General features: G+C 48.6%; 1 protein-coding gene across 1 annotated transcript in view; it reads right to left on the bottom strand.

The window, feature by feature from the left end:
* The window catches only part of LOC138503229 (mucin-2-like), an 81,058-nt gene that overhangs the window by 32,433 nt on the left and 32,590 nt on the right, over positions 1-16,035 (bottom strand). Inside the window, exons 2-3 of the mRNA XM_069622815.1 lie at positions 4,229-4,308; positions 450-1,211 (exon numbers count right to left, since the gene is read on the bottom strand). Of these exons, the coding sequence (XP_069478916.1) occupies positions 450-1,211; positions 4,229-4,295 (829 nt within the window). The 5' untranslated portion in view covers positions 4,296-4,308. The remainder of the gene's footprint in view (positions 1-449; positions 1,212-4,228; positions 4,309-16,035) is intronic.

Below are 16,035 nucleotides of genomic sequence, written 5' to 3'. Positions count from 1 at the left end.
CCAGTACCACAGGGTGCCTGTGCATGTTGCCAGATTTCCTGAGGATGTGGTGTATATCTTGCATATATCTTAATGAACCCCTCCTTGTATGGTTCCTCCTTCAAGTTCATTGGGTTCATTGAGTGGGATGGGTGAAGGGCTGAGTGAAGTGATTTCATTATCTTGTTTAGTTCTTCATGCCCCCAACAATGCAAACAGATGGTCCCCACCATTGAGAACTTCCAAGTTGCCCAATGTAAGGCTCAACACATTATGAAAGTAGTGATCTTTTGGCCAACACCACATTGCATGCTTGTACTAGCACTTTCAAATCTCACTTTTTCCACTACATGCATGGCCCACATGTCCCAACGTGCAAATTGATATCGGGTAAAAAGCCAGGAATGTGTGTAGGTAAAAAGCGTGAGTCCACTTGTTAGTTATCTGACCTAGCTGCATGGGCTCCTTACCTGTGCAGTACACCTCAGCGTTTATCGACCCGCTGAACTTGTAGATGTAGAATCCATTGTGACTGGATTTGGAGGGGGGTGCGGGGCAGGCCTTGACCAAGATGGAGCCAACCTTCGGGCATGAGGCAACGGCGGGTGATGACGGCACCTTGTTCATTAGCAATGGTGCCAACTGTATACCAGTTCCCAGGGTGGGGTGACTTCCTTCAAGCAGGGTGAAGGGCTCTGCCGAGCCACATTTCAGGCCACCACCCAGGCACCCTTCCTTCATTTGCACTCCCATGCTGCCAACGAATCGGTACCATCCAACAAGATAACGGTCAGAGAGGAACCTGCCTTTGGAGACAGTTGACGAAAGTCGGCTGGGACCAGACAGCTCTTGGTAGTCGAGACACGGGTCGGCACACTGAGGGACACCATTGACGAGGACACAGTCCTGGTCTGCACCACAGGGTGCAGAATCGCATGCCGCAGAGCGGTCCTGTTTGCACAAGTAACCACCATTGAAGTCTAAGCAGGCACCTTTGGGGACACACTTGTTCAGGGTAGGGTCTGCACATTCATTTACATTGACGCACATCCTTTTGTTTCCATCCCAGGTGAACCCCGGCCCGCAGCATTTGGTAGAACCACAGCTGGACTGGGGGGAGCACGTGTAGCCATCGCCCATGTAGCCAAGCTGGCAGACACAGATTCCATAACCCTCCTTCTTCGGAGTAAATGTGGCACGGATCATGTTGCAAAATGAACTACTTGATGCATCTGGAGGAGAAAGAGAAAGAGAGCGAGAGAGGTTACATTCTGACCACCACTTCGTCCTAGGGTATACAGAGTACGGGGAAACACAGATCATATTTTATCCAAGTTCTTTCAAAACAAAATAACCCCAGCACCAGGTGCGTCAATTTGCCCTTCTAACAACCCAATTCTGATCGAGGCAGTGGTGGAAAAAAATGTAAAAACACATTTCCCCGTAATTGTCCACACCATCTCATTGCACGCTGGCATGAGAATTTCACACACGGTTGCAGGAAGGTCATAAGGGTCCCCTCACCAAGTCCAAGTGTTTTATTATGAGATCTTGGAAGTATGCGCCAAAGCCAGGGGTGCTGGAGCAAAGCACAACTGAAATGGCCCAATAGTTCAGTGGTCCAAGCTAATAGAAAGTTGAAACCAACTTAAAGTTTGGATATCCACTTAAAGTCTAGGGTGGCTTGTACTCACTCTGGGCTTGTCTCAAGGATCCCTTCATGGACTGAGCCCTTGGATAAAGTAAACACGACAAGTCGCTCGGGTCTAACAAACTCTGGGGTTTCTCTTATATGTACAACTTCAGGTTTCTGGGTACCAAACACCCTTCATCTATGGTCTCGCAGGTTGCTCTGACTTCCCAGTTTCGGGTTCTTAGCCCCTTCAGGGTTCTTGGAGATCATAAACATGCACAGGCATTAAAGGTAAGTCTCCCCTTTCTCCATTCTGTCTCGCGGACTTGGTCTTTCCAGTCCTCTTTCCATTCACACTTTCAAAAACCCCAGCAGTCTGCTTCTCGGCGAGGAGGGTCTCTTTGAGGTACTTGAAGTCCTACAGCAAGTAAAACATGGCCTTTTGTAAAGAGAGTGGTAAGACCCAAATGCTTGAATGTGAGCTGGGCAAGGCAAGCAGGATGCAAGGATGAGAAACTACTCGGATTACCCTGTCCCATCTCAACGTGCCTGAGCCTCAGACCAACAGGTTGCTTCAATTCTAGTTCTCCACTCCTCACTCCCTCCTTCCAACCCCTTACCGAGTCCTCCTCTAATTTCTCTAGCCGGACTGTGGCTCTGAACTCTTTTATTTCCTTTGTCTGCTCCTGTACCAGCTCCTCATCCCCCTCTCCTTTAATTCGTTCTACCTTTGTAGCCGCCTCACGACTTGTTAATCTTTCTCCACCTCTACTCACTGTCTTGCTTCCATCACCTCTCTGGGTACCAACCTTCTGGTCATCAGTGTTCTTAGGATTTCTGGGATGCCTTTCACCTTCTTCACCCTTTTTATGCAACTCTCGCTTTCTGGCTACTCTTTTAAGTTCAACCTCTTCATTCCTTCGGGTCTCGCTGTCCTTACAGTTAAAATTATTATTTCACCTTCTTCGCCCCTTCGGCCCTGACTCGTTTCACACCCAGTATTCCAACTTTAAACTTCTTTGGCCCTTCAGCACCCACCTTATTGACCCTATTGCCCCTCGCAATCAGTTCTATATCTTTCCTATCTTTCCCACTCTTCTGGACCCCTCCTTTGCCCCTCTGGCCCCCAATTTACTTCACTATGCTTTCAATTCCAAATGGATCGGGGTCACTATGTCTCTTGTCATCTATCTGTGACCTATTTTATAGATCCCAATCTCCCCTCCCCTTTTACTGCTCAGGAGAAGTCACTTGTCACCCCTTCCTCCCATTCCACGAGGGATACCAGTGAATTGTTAAATTGGGATGTGAAATCCTTTACTGCGTAAACATTTTTGCTGCAAAGTGACTCGCTCTCTTTTCCAAACACCTCTCAGCTTCTCCCCACTCCCCTCTGGGCTCATTCCTTACCACTCTGGGCTCCAACCTCCTTCTCTTTACTGTTATCTCCAACTGACGCTAGATCTCGCTCACTTTCCTCACCCCACTTTGTACCTCCATTCTGGGTACCTCCATTCTGTTTGGCCACCACTCCCCCCACTCCTTACCACCTTCTTCAGCTTTGTAGGATGTTTCTCTTGACATGGTTCAGGGTCTCCCTTCTAGAGCCCAGGCTCTAGTGTTGCCCACCCTCCTAGACTGCACCACCAGCCTCCTGAGTCTTGCTCTGAGTTCAGACTCACCCGGTTTCATTTCCAGCCTTCACCAAAGGGACTTGTGTCTCCTTAGATCCACACTCTTCTCGCCAATGTGTGTGTTCCCTCTCTCTCAGGTGCCTTTCTCTAGCTCCTTCCCCAAACACCTCCTCTGCCAGACTGAACTTGTGTGGTTTTATAGGACTTTCCCCCACCATCCAGCCTCTCTTTGGTGAAAGTGGACCCAGGTGTGTTAATTGGAATGGAGACTGGTTGTTGACTCCTTACCCGGGGATGGCTTACAGCCTTACTGTGGGGCTGGGGAATGGCCTGTACCTCTCGTTGGGCATCCTCTCTCTGTCTGCCAATCCCTTCCAACCACTCTCTAGGGAAACATTTTCTTCAGGCAGCTGGTGTAGGAATGGACCAATAGGCCTCACCCCTGAGGATGGCTCCCCGTTTTGATGCAGCACTTGGGTCTAGCTATTCCCTTCTCTTGGGTGGTCCTCTCTATATTTTTCACTACATAGCCCTGTTCTCTGGGTGGACTCCCTTAACCTTCTGTTCCTAACAATATCACAGTGGAGTCCTTCTATAATGGGTTGCTGGTTGACGGGCAAGTGACCCTTCCTAACTAAGGTTCCCTTTTTTCCACATGTTGATTACATTGCTGCACCCGTGCGAGGGGAACCAAGACTGCTGGACACCATCCCTTGATTCCCTTAAAGGGCCATGTGGCTGTCTCTTGCTCTGAATCGGGGACTGAGTGGGGGTCACCAGGGGGGTCATCACCATACCACCGCTGGACCCATCGTCCATTAGCACAGAGAGGCATCCGCCCCTATTGTCACCCCACTGGAGGCCCCCATATGGAGGCAGGGGACCGTATCACAACAGTGAAAGAGAACTTTCCAAAATTCAGATTTCTACCGCACAAGGGAGACACAGGCTTGATAGGTACCTTAGGGAGGGTGGTACTTACATTGTTGATGTGTCACTCCAAGACAATTGAGGACCAGCACAAGGCCCAGGAGCGCCTTCATATGCATCTCCGACTCAAAGCTGCAAAGCAAATACAGAATATTGTTAATGGTTATCGAAGAGAACCTATCTAAGAGAGATGTGGTGGGGGCGTCCTTGGACCCTCGTGAAAAGAAGAGGAGTGGGAGGATAGAGCTCAGGCCCTTCAGGAACACATAAGGCAGTGGGAGAGTGGACAGGCCCCACAGGAAGAGGGCTCAGGTTAGGGGGAGAGCTTAGGACTTTCAGGTACATGTATGGCAGTGGAAGAGTGGGCAGGCCCCACAGGAAAGGGACACAGGTTAGGGAGAGAGCTCAGGCCTTTCAGGAGCATGTAAGGAAGTGGAAGAGTGGTCAGGAACCACAGGGAAAGGGCTCAGGTTAGGGAGAGAGCTCAGGCCTTTCAGGAGCATGTAAGAAGGTTTAGGAGTGGTCATGCCCCACAGGAAGAAGGCTCAGGTTAGGGAGAGAGCTCATGCCCTTCAGGAACATGTAAGGCAGCGGAAGAGTGGATAGGCCAACAGTAAGAAGGCTCAGGTTAGAGAGAGAGCTCATGCCCTTCGGGAACATGTAAGGCGGTGGAAGTGTTGACAGGTCCCACAGGGATAGGGCTCAGTTTAGGGAGAGGGCTCAGGCCTTTGAGGAACATGTGAGTCAGTGGAAGAGTGTGCAGGCCCCACAGGAAGAGGGCTCAGGTTAGGGAGAGAGCTCAAGCCTTTCAGGAACATGTGAGACAGTGGAAGAGTGGTCAGGCCCCACAGGAAGAAGGCTCAGGTTAGGGAGAGAGCTCAGGCCTCTCAGGAGCATATAAGGAAGTGGAAGAGTGGTCGGGCACTGCAGGAAGGGGACTTGGGCTAGGGAGAGAGCTCAGGCCTTTCAGGAACATTTAGGGCATTAGAAGAGTGGTCAGGTCCCGCAGGAAGACTGTGCATGTTAGGGAGAGAGCTCAGGGCTCTCAGGAGCATGTAAGGAAGTGGAAGAGTGGCCAGGCCCCGCAGAAAGGGGTCTCAGGTAAGGGAGCAGGATTAGGCCCTTCAGGAAGAGGTGAGGGATGGGTAAGTGGAATAAAGTTCCCTTTCTGACTCTAAGGAAACCTTTAACTTTTTGTGACTAGTGTAGATGTCAGTGCATTGCATTCCTCACTGATATCATGATGGTGTGATTTGTGTCAAGAGAATACCCTTACAGCATTGAAGATAGCCTGAGCTTTGGGGATACCATGTTCACTGCCCCTCTTTTTGCGTATGTACATCATTTTGGAGCCATTGCTTTAGGAGGTACAGTATCCCTGAGAAGCCCGGCTGAATCTCTGAAACTGTACAAGTGAACACCCCACTTTTTCATTGACTGTTTATTTGTGCAGAGCCTTTGCTTCTATACAATCAGCTTGCCCCTGCTTAGTGCGATACCATTTACCCATCTTTCAGCTCCAAGAGGCCTTGGCGTTCCACAAAGTTTTGTAATCCCTTTATTGTTTTTTAATACATTTGGCCCGATCTCCTCTTTTTTCCATGTAGTGTTTCACATTGGTGTGGAGGGTGGCGATCTTCATAAAATGATGATCATCGTTGTGACACATTTATAGAAACTGCTTTGAGGATCTCCATAGTAGGAGCAGGGACACTACCCGCTTGTTAAGCAGGCAGTGGGATCATTGATGAACTCTGCCTCATCTTGCCACATGCATCTTCTGCAAAGAGGCCCGCCAGGAACACGCCAAGCTGGCCCTAGACACAAGCTTGGATCATGTCCACCTGCTTCAGTCTATCCGTAAGCTGCTGTGGAAGTACCTTCCAGAGAGTTTCAATCAACATAATAGTGTGTCTGCTTCCTGTCCCCGGACCTGTCTCCCATCAACGAAACCTATTCTCGTAGTCACGCAAGATGGAGTGAGTAGCTTTCCTAAAGACACATAGGAGTCCAACCACCATAAACCGGGCCCTTATGTGGGTGCTGCTTGCACTACAATTGGTGGTATCCCACTGGTTTCCTTAATATATACTTGCCACACATGCAACAACAAGAAGGGCTGCTGGCAAAACATGGCTTTTCTATGGCCATGTAATGGATAAGCTTGGGTACATCTAGACAACAGAAACTCTGCTTGTAGTGTCTGAGCCTGCTGTGTGCCACCTACTTGAAGATTGCTGTTTCTAAGATAGGATGCCACATTTGTGCCACCTGAAGAAAGCCCTGAACTCCCTCCTACTTCTGTTAAATGGTGAAATCCTTTGAAATGATGAATTACCCATGTTTCTGAGTAGTGGGTCACTCCAAAGGTCACTGTGAGCTCAGCACTAGATTCAGCTTAGACTTTGCAATTGGACATGCCTCATTGTGGTCTATGGCTGCAAACATGAATTGTGATTGGTGAAGATGAGCTCCTGCATCGCATTGGGTAAAACTGGTATGTGAAGCTTTTAACTATATTTACATCAACACCTGATGTTCCCTTTGCCCGGAATAGTCCCATTGTGTTACACTCTGTTGCACACCAACCTCACCAACTCCATAGAAAATGTAACCTAGTTGCAGACACACTACCAAAATTAACCAAGGAAGTCGAGGATCCATATTTATTTTTTCTCCCTCTATTGATTTAACTGAATTTATTAACCTTTCAACACAATGGAAACCAAGAAAATCAATTCAAGTAAAACAGCAACAATCATCATCAGCTTCATCCATAAATCAATTAAAAAGAAAATGTATTTACTCAAAACAAAAAAACACCAAGTAGTACCAATAAAATGGCTAATAAAAACCACTTTGGTATATACACACTATTCCCTAGTCCATTTCATATATCAATATTTTCCAAAAATATAATTGTTGCTATAATCAACGGGGTACTTTCTCCACTGAAAATCACCCCCATTACATTCCCTTCAGTCAACAATTTAGAATTCTCAAAATACTTGTGTATAAATGCTTGTCTTCTTGAAGTCAACTCTGGGCAGGTTGTGATCAAATTTCCTAGATTCTTTACCACTTTTGTGCAGAACCGAGACAACCTGGATTCCATTGGGCCCCTACCTCTTACACCCATTATTTCCCCTGTAAGCCAAAGATTCAGTCTCAATTTAAAAAACCCTCTTCTCATTCTCGACAATGGAAAACGACTTAGATATTTTGGTAGACAATGGAGGGCTCTACATTCCTGAGTATAATTCTGAAAGATCTTGTATCCATGGCATTCTTGAATTGTTCTGCACCAATCCTCTCTCCAGTGGTTCTGCTCGGCCGTAGTCAGTCTCCTTGTAAGCATTTCAAGTGATATATTTGCCTCATTTAACCAGGTTAGGCAGGTCTCCTTACAGACCAATATCAAGTCCCCTGAGCGATCTTTTAATAAAGATGTTGAAACAGGAAGCATGGAGTCACATTGGGCCATAATAATTTCCCTAAAGAATGACAGAAACTTCCATTTTACCATTACCGATAAGGAAATTACACCAAAATCATGTTGTATGATCTGTATCAGGATGCCTCGAGGAAGGCCCAAAGCCCTCCTCCTGAATTGGCCCTCCAATTTCTTCCAGTCCCAAGTTGACATTAAACATTTTCTCTTCTACCCCATATGTCACAGTTGGAACCAACTTTCGTTTATAAAAAAATAGCAATGGCTCATAACAGTAACTGCCAAACTTTTTATTCAACAAAAGACCTGGGAGACCAACATAGCCATTTTCAATTTCAACTCGTTCTGATACGGGATCTTTGTGCAAGAGCCGTTAACTGAAATGCACAAGTATCGATAATCATGCACACTTTAGAAAGGGGTATTTTCAACCTTCATCATCCTCATTTTTATATTCTTGGTTTGTTTAGGGGTGAAGCACATTACCCTTGTTTTCTTAGAATATATTTTAAAACCATTCTCTAGGCAGTACATTTCCAGACCCTGTTGAGGGGGGGTCTGGAATAGTGTTTGATTAATGGGGGGTGGGGGGCGCTGGAGGGGAACCCCCAAAAAGAAAAAACATATTTTCAATGTTTTTTTGGGAGAAAATAAATTCAGCAAAAAAACCATTGAAAAAATGCATGTCGATAAATGAACATAGAACCCCACCATTGTCAGCGGCAGAGTGTCCTAGTGTTTCACACACTTTTGCAACCTGGACAGGACCGGGTCTAAATTGTTATGGAGGAAGTGACCGTCATCTATGTGAATCCTAATCCCTAGATAGGTGAATGGCCAATCAGCCGTGATCATGGGGTACTGCAACTATAACAGACTTACCCCAGTTGATCCTGAGACCACAGTGATCCCCAAATTCCTGGATTGTGACTATGGCCCTTTGGCCCATCCTCCTCAAGTTCCCCAGGTAGAGCCGCAAGTCATCTGCATATAACGAAATGCGATCCCCCCAACATAAAAGGCACGTTGACTCAATCTATTCTAGAAGATGAGTTTAAGCTTCTACACCTGCACTTTGTGTGCCATATCGAACCACTGGTTTGTTAGGGCAAACACATCTCAAAGACAGCCAAGGGTACGGTGAACACGTTTACAGATAAGGTAGTTAAATGCTTTCATGGCATTCAAAGATGAGATGTGATTATGGAAATATGTTTGGAGGTCAAGTAATATAAGGTGCTTATTATTCCAATTTATTTAAATGTTTTTAGCCTATATTGTCGGTTTTCTATGTACACATACAAAGGTTCACATATGTGATGATATTCCTTTATCTAACTTGTTATTTGTGAGGATGCGTTAAGGCTCCAACAATGTTGGTTTTGTTATATGTATTTACCTTTTGTTTAACATTTGAGAGCAAATTAAAGTACCAACAATGACGATTTTATTTTCATGTTCAGTTTAGAGGGTAATGATGAGTCAAAGATGTATGTTGGCATTTCCAACGTTTAAAGAGTTCAACCTTTTATAGATAATATGAATTATTTTCTTTAAAAAATATTTCCCCCCCTTTGATTTCCTCATGTGTTAAATCATCACTGTATACATTGTGTGCGATTTACGTTATTATATTTTATTGGAGTCACAAGAATATGACAATGTCCACATTATTTTCTTGAATATGCTGTGTATTGTTTACTTTGTATATGTGGAGTTTTTTGTAGAATGATCCGTATATCAACTTTCTGCTAATTGTTTTGTTGGTGTGCACATAATATTCAAAATGATCTGCATAATTGCTGATTATAAAATATACCACGGAAGGGGTTGTGACATATCGGGGTTTAGGTTAATGATTTGTAACCGCACTGGTGGGCTATTCCTTTTATTAGTTTCACGAAGGCACACATGGTCTTTCAGAGTGTGAACTTGAGAGCAGATGGTTGCTGCTTGTAAGGACTGCCTTTAAAGTGACATATTTGTTGATCATGATTTCTTTGCAAGTTGTGTTGAGTAATGTTGTCATTTTAATTTCAGGGTTTGGGGATGTTTTATAAGTGGGCTTTGGAATTAATTTGAAATCAAGCATGGGTTTTGGGCAGGTGAGTAGTGTTGTGTGGGTAGCATTTTATCGTAGGAGCGCTACGGTCGAGTTACTGTGAATACAGGAATACAGGTTTGATGCATTTATTCTTGGTTGTAATATGTGTATAGTTAGACAGTGACTTTGTGCACCCGTACCCTTATTCTGCAATGCTGTGCTATAGGGTTCTGTGAGGCATTGCATTATATAAGATGACACATTCTTTTATTGTTTTCTTTCTTTTATTTAACGTGTTATACAGCGGTACCAAAAACAGATTTTCAACACAGCATTGAAACAAAAATCTATGTCCACCCACTCCCTTCCCTTTGATCCCCTTAGCAGGTACTCAACAGGATAGTTCCACTGCTCGCAGCCAGTTGTTAAGCAGCCAGTTGTTAATATAACAGTTCCCCCTCTTTGTAATGCAGTTTCACCAGCCCAGGCTTAAACCCAATCCACCCATTAAATCCCACAGCCAGATCCCAGCCAGCCAATCTCTCCTCCACGTTTGCGAGTTTAGTACTGAGGGTCACCCACACCAGCCCCTCTAATCCCACTCTACTCAGTGCACCTCTAGGGCTTTCAGCATCAATGCTACCTTTTTCCACATCACACTAAAAATTATAATGCAGGGTTTGTTGTTCCTGTTCATCAACAGGAACCAAAGCTCTTTCTCCTCTATGCCATTTTGCACCTTGCAGGTGAGTGGCCACTGCCAGAATGCTGAGGAAGGCCCAGCCACCATGCCTCGCAACTTGGTTGCCACCTTACAGGTGAGTAAAAAGGCCCCTGGGACTGTTTTGGGCCCGTTTTGCAAATTTAAAAATGTTTCCCTGCCCCGACTGCACCCTCATCCCCTCTCCCCCTCCCGACTGGTTCCCGCAGCGTCCTCCCGCCTCCTAACCCGGCCACACCCCCCTGATTGCCCACTGCCAGAATGCTGAGGAAGGCCCAGCCACCGGCCTCCTCGCCACTTGGTTGCCACCTTGCAGGTGAGTGGAAAGGCCCCTGGGACTGTTTTGGGCCTGTTTTGCAAATTTAAAAATGTTTCCCTGCCCCGACTGTACCCTCGTTCCCTCTCCCCCTCCTGACTGGTTCCCGCAGCGTCCTCCCGCCTCCCAACCTGTCAACACCCCCCTGATTGGCTACTGCCATAATGCTGAGGAAGTCCCAGCCACCGGCCTCCTCGCCTCCTCGCCTCCTCGCCACTTTGTTTGCACCTTGCAGGTGAGTGGAAAGGCCCGTGGGACAGTTTTGGGACTATTTTGCAAATGTAAAAATGTTTCCCTGGCCCGAATGCACCCTCATTCCCTCTCCCCCTCCTGACTGGTTCCCGCGCCGTCCTCTCACCTCCCAACCCGCCCACACCCCCCGATTGGCTAACCGATAGTCATACCTGACCTTCTCAGGACAGCCCTCTGCCTGGCAGCCCCTGCTGCTAAGGGCCCCAAGGCCAAGGGCGGCTCCTACATTGTCGGCTCCAGAAAGTGGCTGCAGGTGTCTGCAGGGGAGGCAAATTAAGCCAGCATTCAACAGACACCAACAAAAACGGTAAGTGTGGCATGGCTGGGGTGTGAAATATTGTACGTGAGTGCCACCAAACATGAAGACCTATTCAGTTGAGAGAAGGAAGAGGATCACTGTCCTAAGGGAAACCTGACCCAACTGCTCTTAATCCAGAACCCTCCCAGCAGACTGAGTTAAAAGCAAACTCCTGTTTTTCCTATTGTACATAATAAAGAGAAAGTGAACCTGTTGGCGGCTTCTCATAGTCTGTTGATTCTTTGGCTTGGACAGTATGCACTGAGCCTTCAATTTCTTGGTCTTGGCTTTTCAGGATACGCGTTAAAAGGGCCAATATTGGCTTATAGACAGTAAGTGGTACCAGCAGTTCTGTACGGCTTGGAAGCCAGTTTTTTTAATAGATTTAAAATGGTTGAATGTGCTGGAGGCAGAAATCTGGTGAAGAGCCCTGGGTTTGGTTCAGGGTGTCCCAATGGAGGCGATCATGTTAGAATGTGGTGTTAACACCTGATCCGGGGGGCGGGATCGGGTGTTTTCGGCTCGGGCCCGATGTAAAGGCTTGAGTGGAACTAGGGCGTTTAAGATTGTCCCAGGCCGATAACACCCGATCCGGCCCACCGGTTTAGGTGTTAAGGCCATTTGTACCCTGGGTTACCAAAGCAGCAACCCAGGATGCTAAAAAGGATGTTCCTTCCTACAACAGGACGTGTGCAGTGTCCCATTGTACAAGGGAAAATCCTTTACCAACGTGGCCGCCATGGACAGGGAGGGTGGGGCTCCGTACGGAACCCCTCTTATCTTTCCATGGTGGCAATTCTGCACAGAAAGGAAGGTGTGGCTGCAGCGGCCAATGCCTCTGCAGTCGCAATAAGGTAAATTGGGGGTGGAAGAGGGGATTCAAAATTAAAAAAAATTATAAAAGGGAACCAGGCTGGGTGGAAGATGGCAGCGGGGGGAGCCGGCCATCAGGAGGCATGGAACGCGGGCTTACACCGGCGGTTCAAGCCCGCCCTCCTAGCCATCTGATTGTCTGGCTCCCTCAACCCAAGTGCTAATTAGGGTTAACGTCCCTGGCTGGCATGTTAATAATTAAGCAAGGTGATTTATTTATTAAAGCTGTAAAGAAGCCCTGTTGTCCCTTATAGGATCTTCTGGGTAGTAATATGATGCTCACCAAGCCACTGCTCTGTAAGATTTTAGGAATATTATCCTAAAGGTATTTTTCGTGCCTTCGCCTGACCTATGGACCCTTCATATGGTCTCTGTGCTCTCTCCTTTCTCCTCTTCTCCCATTAATGGTGGCACCGGTTGGGATGTCCTCTTGGCCTCCATCTACTCCTCGAAGGACATCATTAATGTCTACGCTAATGGGACCGTCTTGGTCCAAGGCCCTCAGGCCAACCTTCACCTCTTTGATAGACGCTTCCCATGCCTCATCAACTTCCTTTCCTCTCCTGCTGTCCCCCCTCCTCTGTCCTCGGCTACCTTGCCTCTACCCTCCCTCCCTGCCCCCTCTCCTGCCCCTTCTTCTACACCTCCACAGGGCGTACCTCCGATCTGTACCCCTCCCCGGAAGTCCTTCAAGGATGGCAACCTTCTCCACATTGCCACTCTTAACTCTCGCTCTGCAATCAAGCATTCTTCTGATATCTGTCACCTTCTTGAGGAACTGGACCTTGACGTCCTCGGTCTCCCTGAGACATGGTTCACGGCCAGCTCTGTCACCAGCTTTGACACACTCCTACCTGACGGCTACAAGGTCCTCTCCGTGCCCAGGCCCAACCGTGCAGGGGGGGGGGTGTAGCCCTTATCTTCCCTGAGTGGATTCCTGCCACTGTCACTCCTACGCAGTCCTACTCCTCTTATGAATGCCTTGTCTGCCGTCTCTCTCTCTCTCCTTGCCATTCCCTTACCGTGGCTACTATCTATCGGCCACCTGGTCAAATCTCCTCCTTCCTCTCTGAGTGGGCTGACCTCTCCTCCTCACTCCTGTCCTCAACCACTCAACTCCTCTTTCTTGGTGACTTCAACATCCACTTGGATGTCTCCTGTCCCCTCACGGGACTCTTTCGTGACCTCTGCGACTCTCTCTCACTCTCTATTCTCCCGTCTGGGCCTACTCATTCTGCAGGGCACACTCTTGATGCTCTGATCTCTTCTGACCTTCCCCTCTCCGTCCTTCTCTCCACTCCTCTCTCCTGGAGTGATCACTTTCTCCTATCCTCCCACCTCACCCTCCCTACCTCACAGGCAAAGCCACCCTCATCACTGCCACCCACCTTCTCAGTCATCTGACCCATGAAGCGCGTGTCTGTTGAGGCTTTCGCTGCCACCTTCGCACCCACATCCCCCTTCGGCTGACTCCCACCCTGACACTGCCCTCTCCATGCTCCACTCTGCTATATCTGATACTCTTGATATCCTTGCCCTGTCCTGAGAATCCGCTGAAGCCCAAAGCCAAATGTAACTCCTGGTATGACTCGGAGCTCGTCACCCTTAAACGCAAGTGCAGGGTGGCAGGGAGGAAATGGCGTGCTTCATGTTCATCCTCTGACAAACTAGCCTGCCGCCTGCTCCAAAGGCAATACCGTCTCTCCCTTCACTCCAAGAAGAGAACCCTTATCCAAGCCCGCATCTCTGCGGCATCTAACAACTCGGACAAACTCTTTAAAATCTGCAAGGAGCTTGCCAACCCTGCTGCAGTCTCTACCTCTCCTGTCCCCTCCCAGGCCCTCTGCACTGCACTGGCATCTCACTTCATCTCTAAAACTCAGGACATCCTGTCCTCACTCTCCTCCTATCACCTCCCTCCCTCTCTTCCTGGCTCTTCCTCTGGCCCTTCTACAGCCACCCCTCCTCCCTCCTTCTCTGCCTTTCCCCTTTTTTCTGCTGACGAGGTTTCCAGACAAGTCCGATCTATGAAAGTCTCGTCTAAACAGGTTCACCCCTGTTCCTCCAAAAATATCAAGGACCACATCGGCTCCCTGGCTCCTGCCCTGGCTGACTTTTGCAACCACTCCTTCGCCTCTGGGGTCTTCCCACCCCCCCTTAAGCACTCCCTTGTGCACCCTCTTCTTAAGAAACCCTCTTCTGACCCCTCCTGCCCGGCTAACTATCACCCAATCTCCATCACTCCCTTCCTGGGCAAGCTCCTGGAGAAACTGGCCATCTCCCAGCTTAACCTCCATGCTGAATCTTTTGGCAGTCTTCATGACCATCAATCTGGCTTCAGAGCTGCCAGAAGCACGGAAACTGCTCTCCTGAACATCCGTGAGGACCTACTCTTGAACCTTGACTCCAACACTCCGTGTGTTCTCATTCTGCTCGATCTTTCTTCTGCCTTTGACACTGTCAACCATGCCATCCTGCTCAACCGTCTCCGTGATAACCTGGGTATCACTGGTCAGGCTCTGGTGTGGCTGACCTCTTTCCTCTCCAATCGACCCTCCCAGGTCCAACTGGAGTCCTTCCTCTCTGACATCTTTTTCTCAACCTGTGGTGTCCCCCAGGGATCAAATCTCTCCCCCTGGCTGTTCAACCAGTACCTGGCACTCCTTGCCCACCGCATCGCCGCTCTCTGCCCCAACTTTCAGTGCTATGCGGACGATACTCAGCTCATTTTCAGGCTACCCTCGGCCTCCTCCTCTCCTTCCCTCATCTCTGACTGTCTGTCTGCTATCCAGGAATGGTGTGCTGCCAATGACCTCTGCCTTAATGCCAGTAAGACTGAGATTCTACTTATCGGCACACCCACTCCCTCCTTCCCTGCAGCTCTCTGGCCGGCCTCTCTTGGCCCTCTTCCTGCTCCTACCTGCACAGCAAAAAACCTTGGGGTTATCTTCGACTCCACACTCTCCTTCTCTCCTCATATATCTGACGTCTCTAAGAAGTCACACTACCAGCTGCACCTCCTCAGAGGTATTCTTCCCTTCCTCTCCTTCCCCCAGAAGCTCACTGTCTCACGAGCCCTGGTTCTCTCAAAGCTGGACTACTTTAACAGCCTCTATCTTAATCTGCCTGCCTCCACTCTCCGCCCTCTGCAACTCATCCAGAACAGAACTGCAAGACTTGTCCTTGGCCTCAAGCCCAGGGACCGTATCTCTCCAGGACTGAAGTCTCTACACTGGCTCCCAGTGGCTGCGAGGATAAAGTTCAAAACCCTCTGCATTGTCCACAAGGCCTTTTGGGGCCTGGGGCCTAAATACCTTCAACTCTCTCTTCCTAAATATATTCCTTCCCGAGCCCTTCGCTCATCCGTCTCCAACTCCCTCAGGGTCAGCCGCTTCTCGAAGCAACGAGCTGGGGGTAGATCTCTCTCCGCGGCAGGGGCCTCCCTCTGGAACAGCCTTCCTGCCTCCCTGAAACTTGAGGAGAACCATCTACGGTTCCGGAAGCACCTCAAAACCTTCCTCTTGGCTTCTGCTTTCTCTCTCCCTCTCCCCTGCTAATTCCTCGCTGAATCTGCACCGAATCTGAAACTGGGCCACTCTCGCCGACCTCGGTCCTGGGCCCAGCCACTCTCCACTTGCACTGCCTCCCTGGCAACCCCTGCACTGCGAGACTGTCTCTGTATCCCCACAGCCCCCTTTCCCAGCACTTGTCTGCACTTACATTGCACTTGCCACCAGCTGGCCCTTATTTATTTTATTCTACTTACCTTGTACTGCACTTCCCCCCTCCCCTCCCCTTGCACTTTCTCCCTTCCCCCTACCCCTGCACTTGCGCGATCTGAATGACACCTGGCCTAGTAGGATCGTTGTCTGTCTTCCCCTGTTCCCCCCTCCCTGCCTCGTCG

Source organism: Ambystoma mexicanum, chromosome 11, assembly GCF_040938575.1.
Source record: "Ambystoma mexicanum isolate Mex_15411 chromosome 11, UKY_AmexF1_1, whole genome shotgun sequence".
NCBI lineage: Eukaryota > Metazoa > Chordata > Amphibia > Caudata > Ambystomatidae > Ambystoma > Ambystoma mexicanum.
Note: the sequence above shows the minus strand (reverse complement) of the source record. Positions and strands in the feature narration are given on the sequence as shown.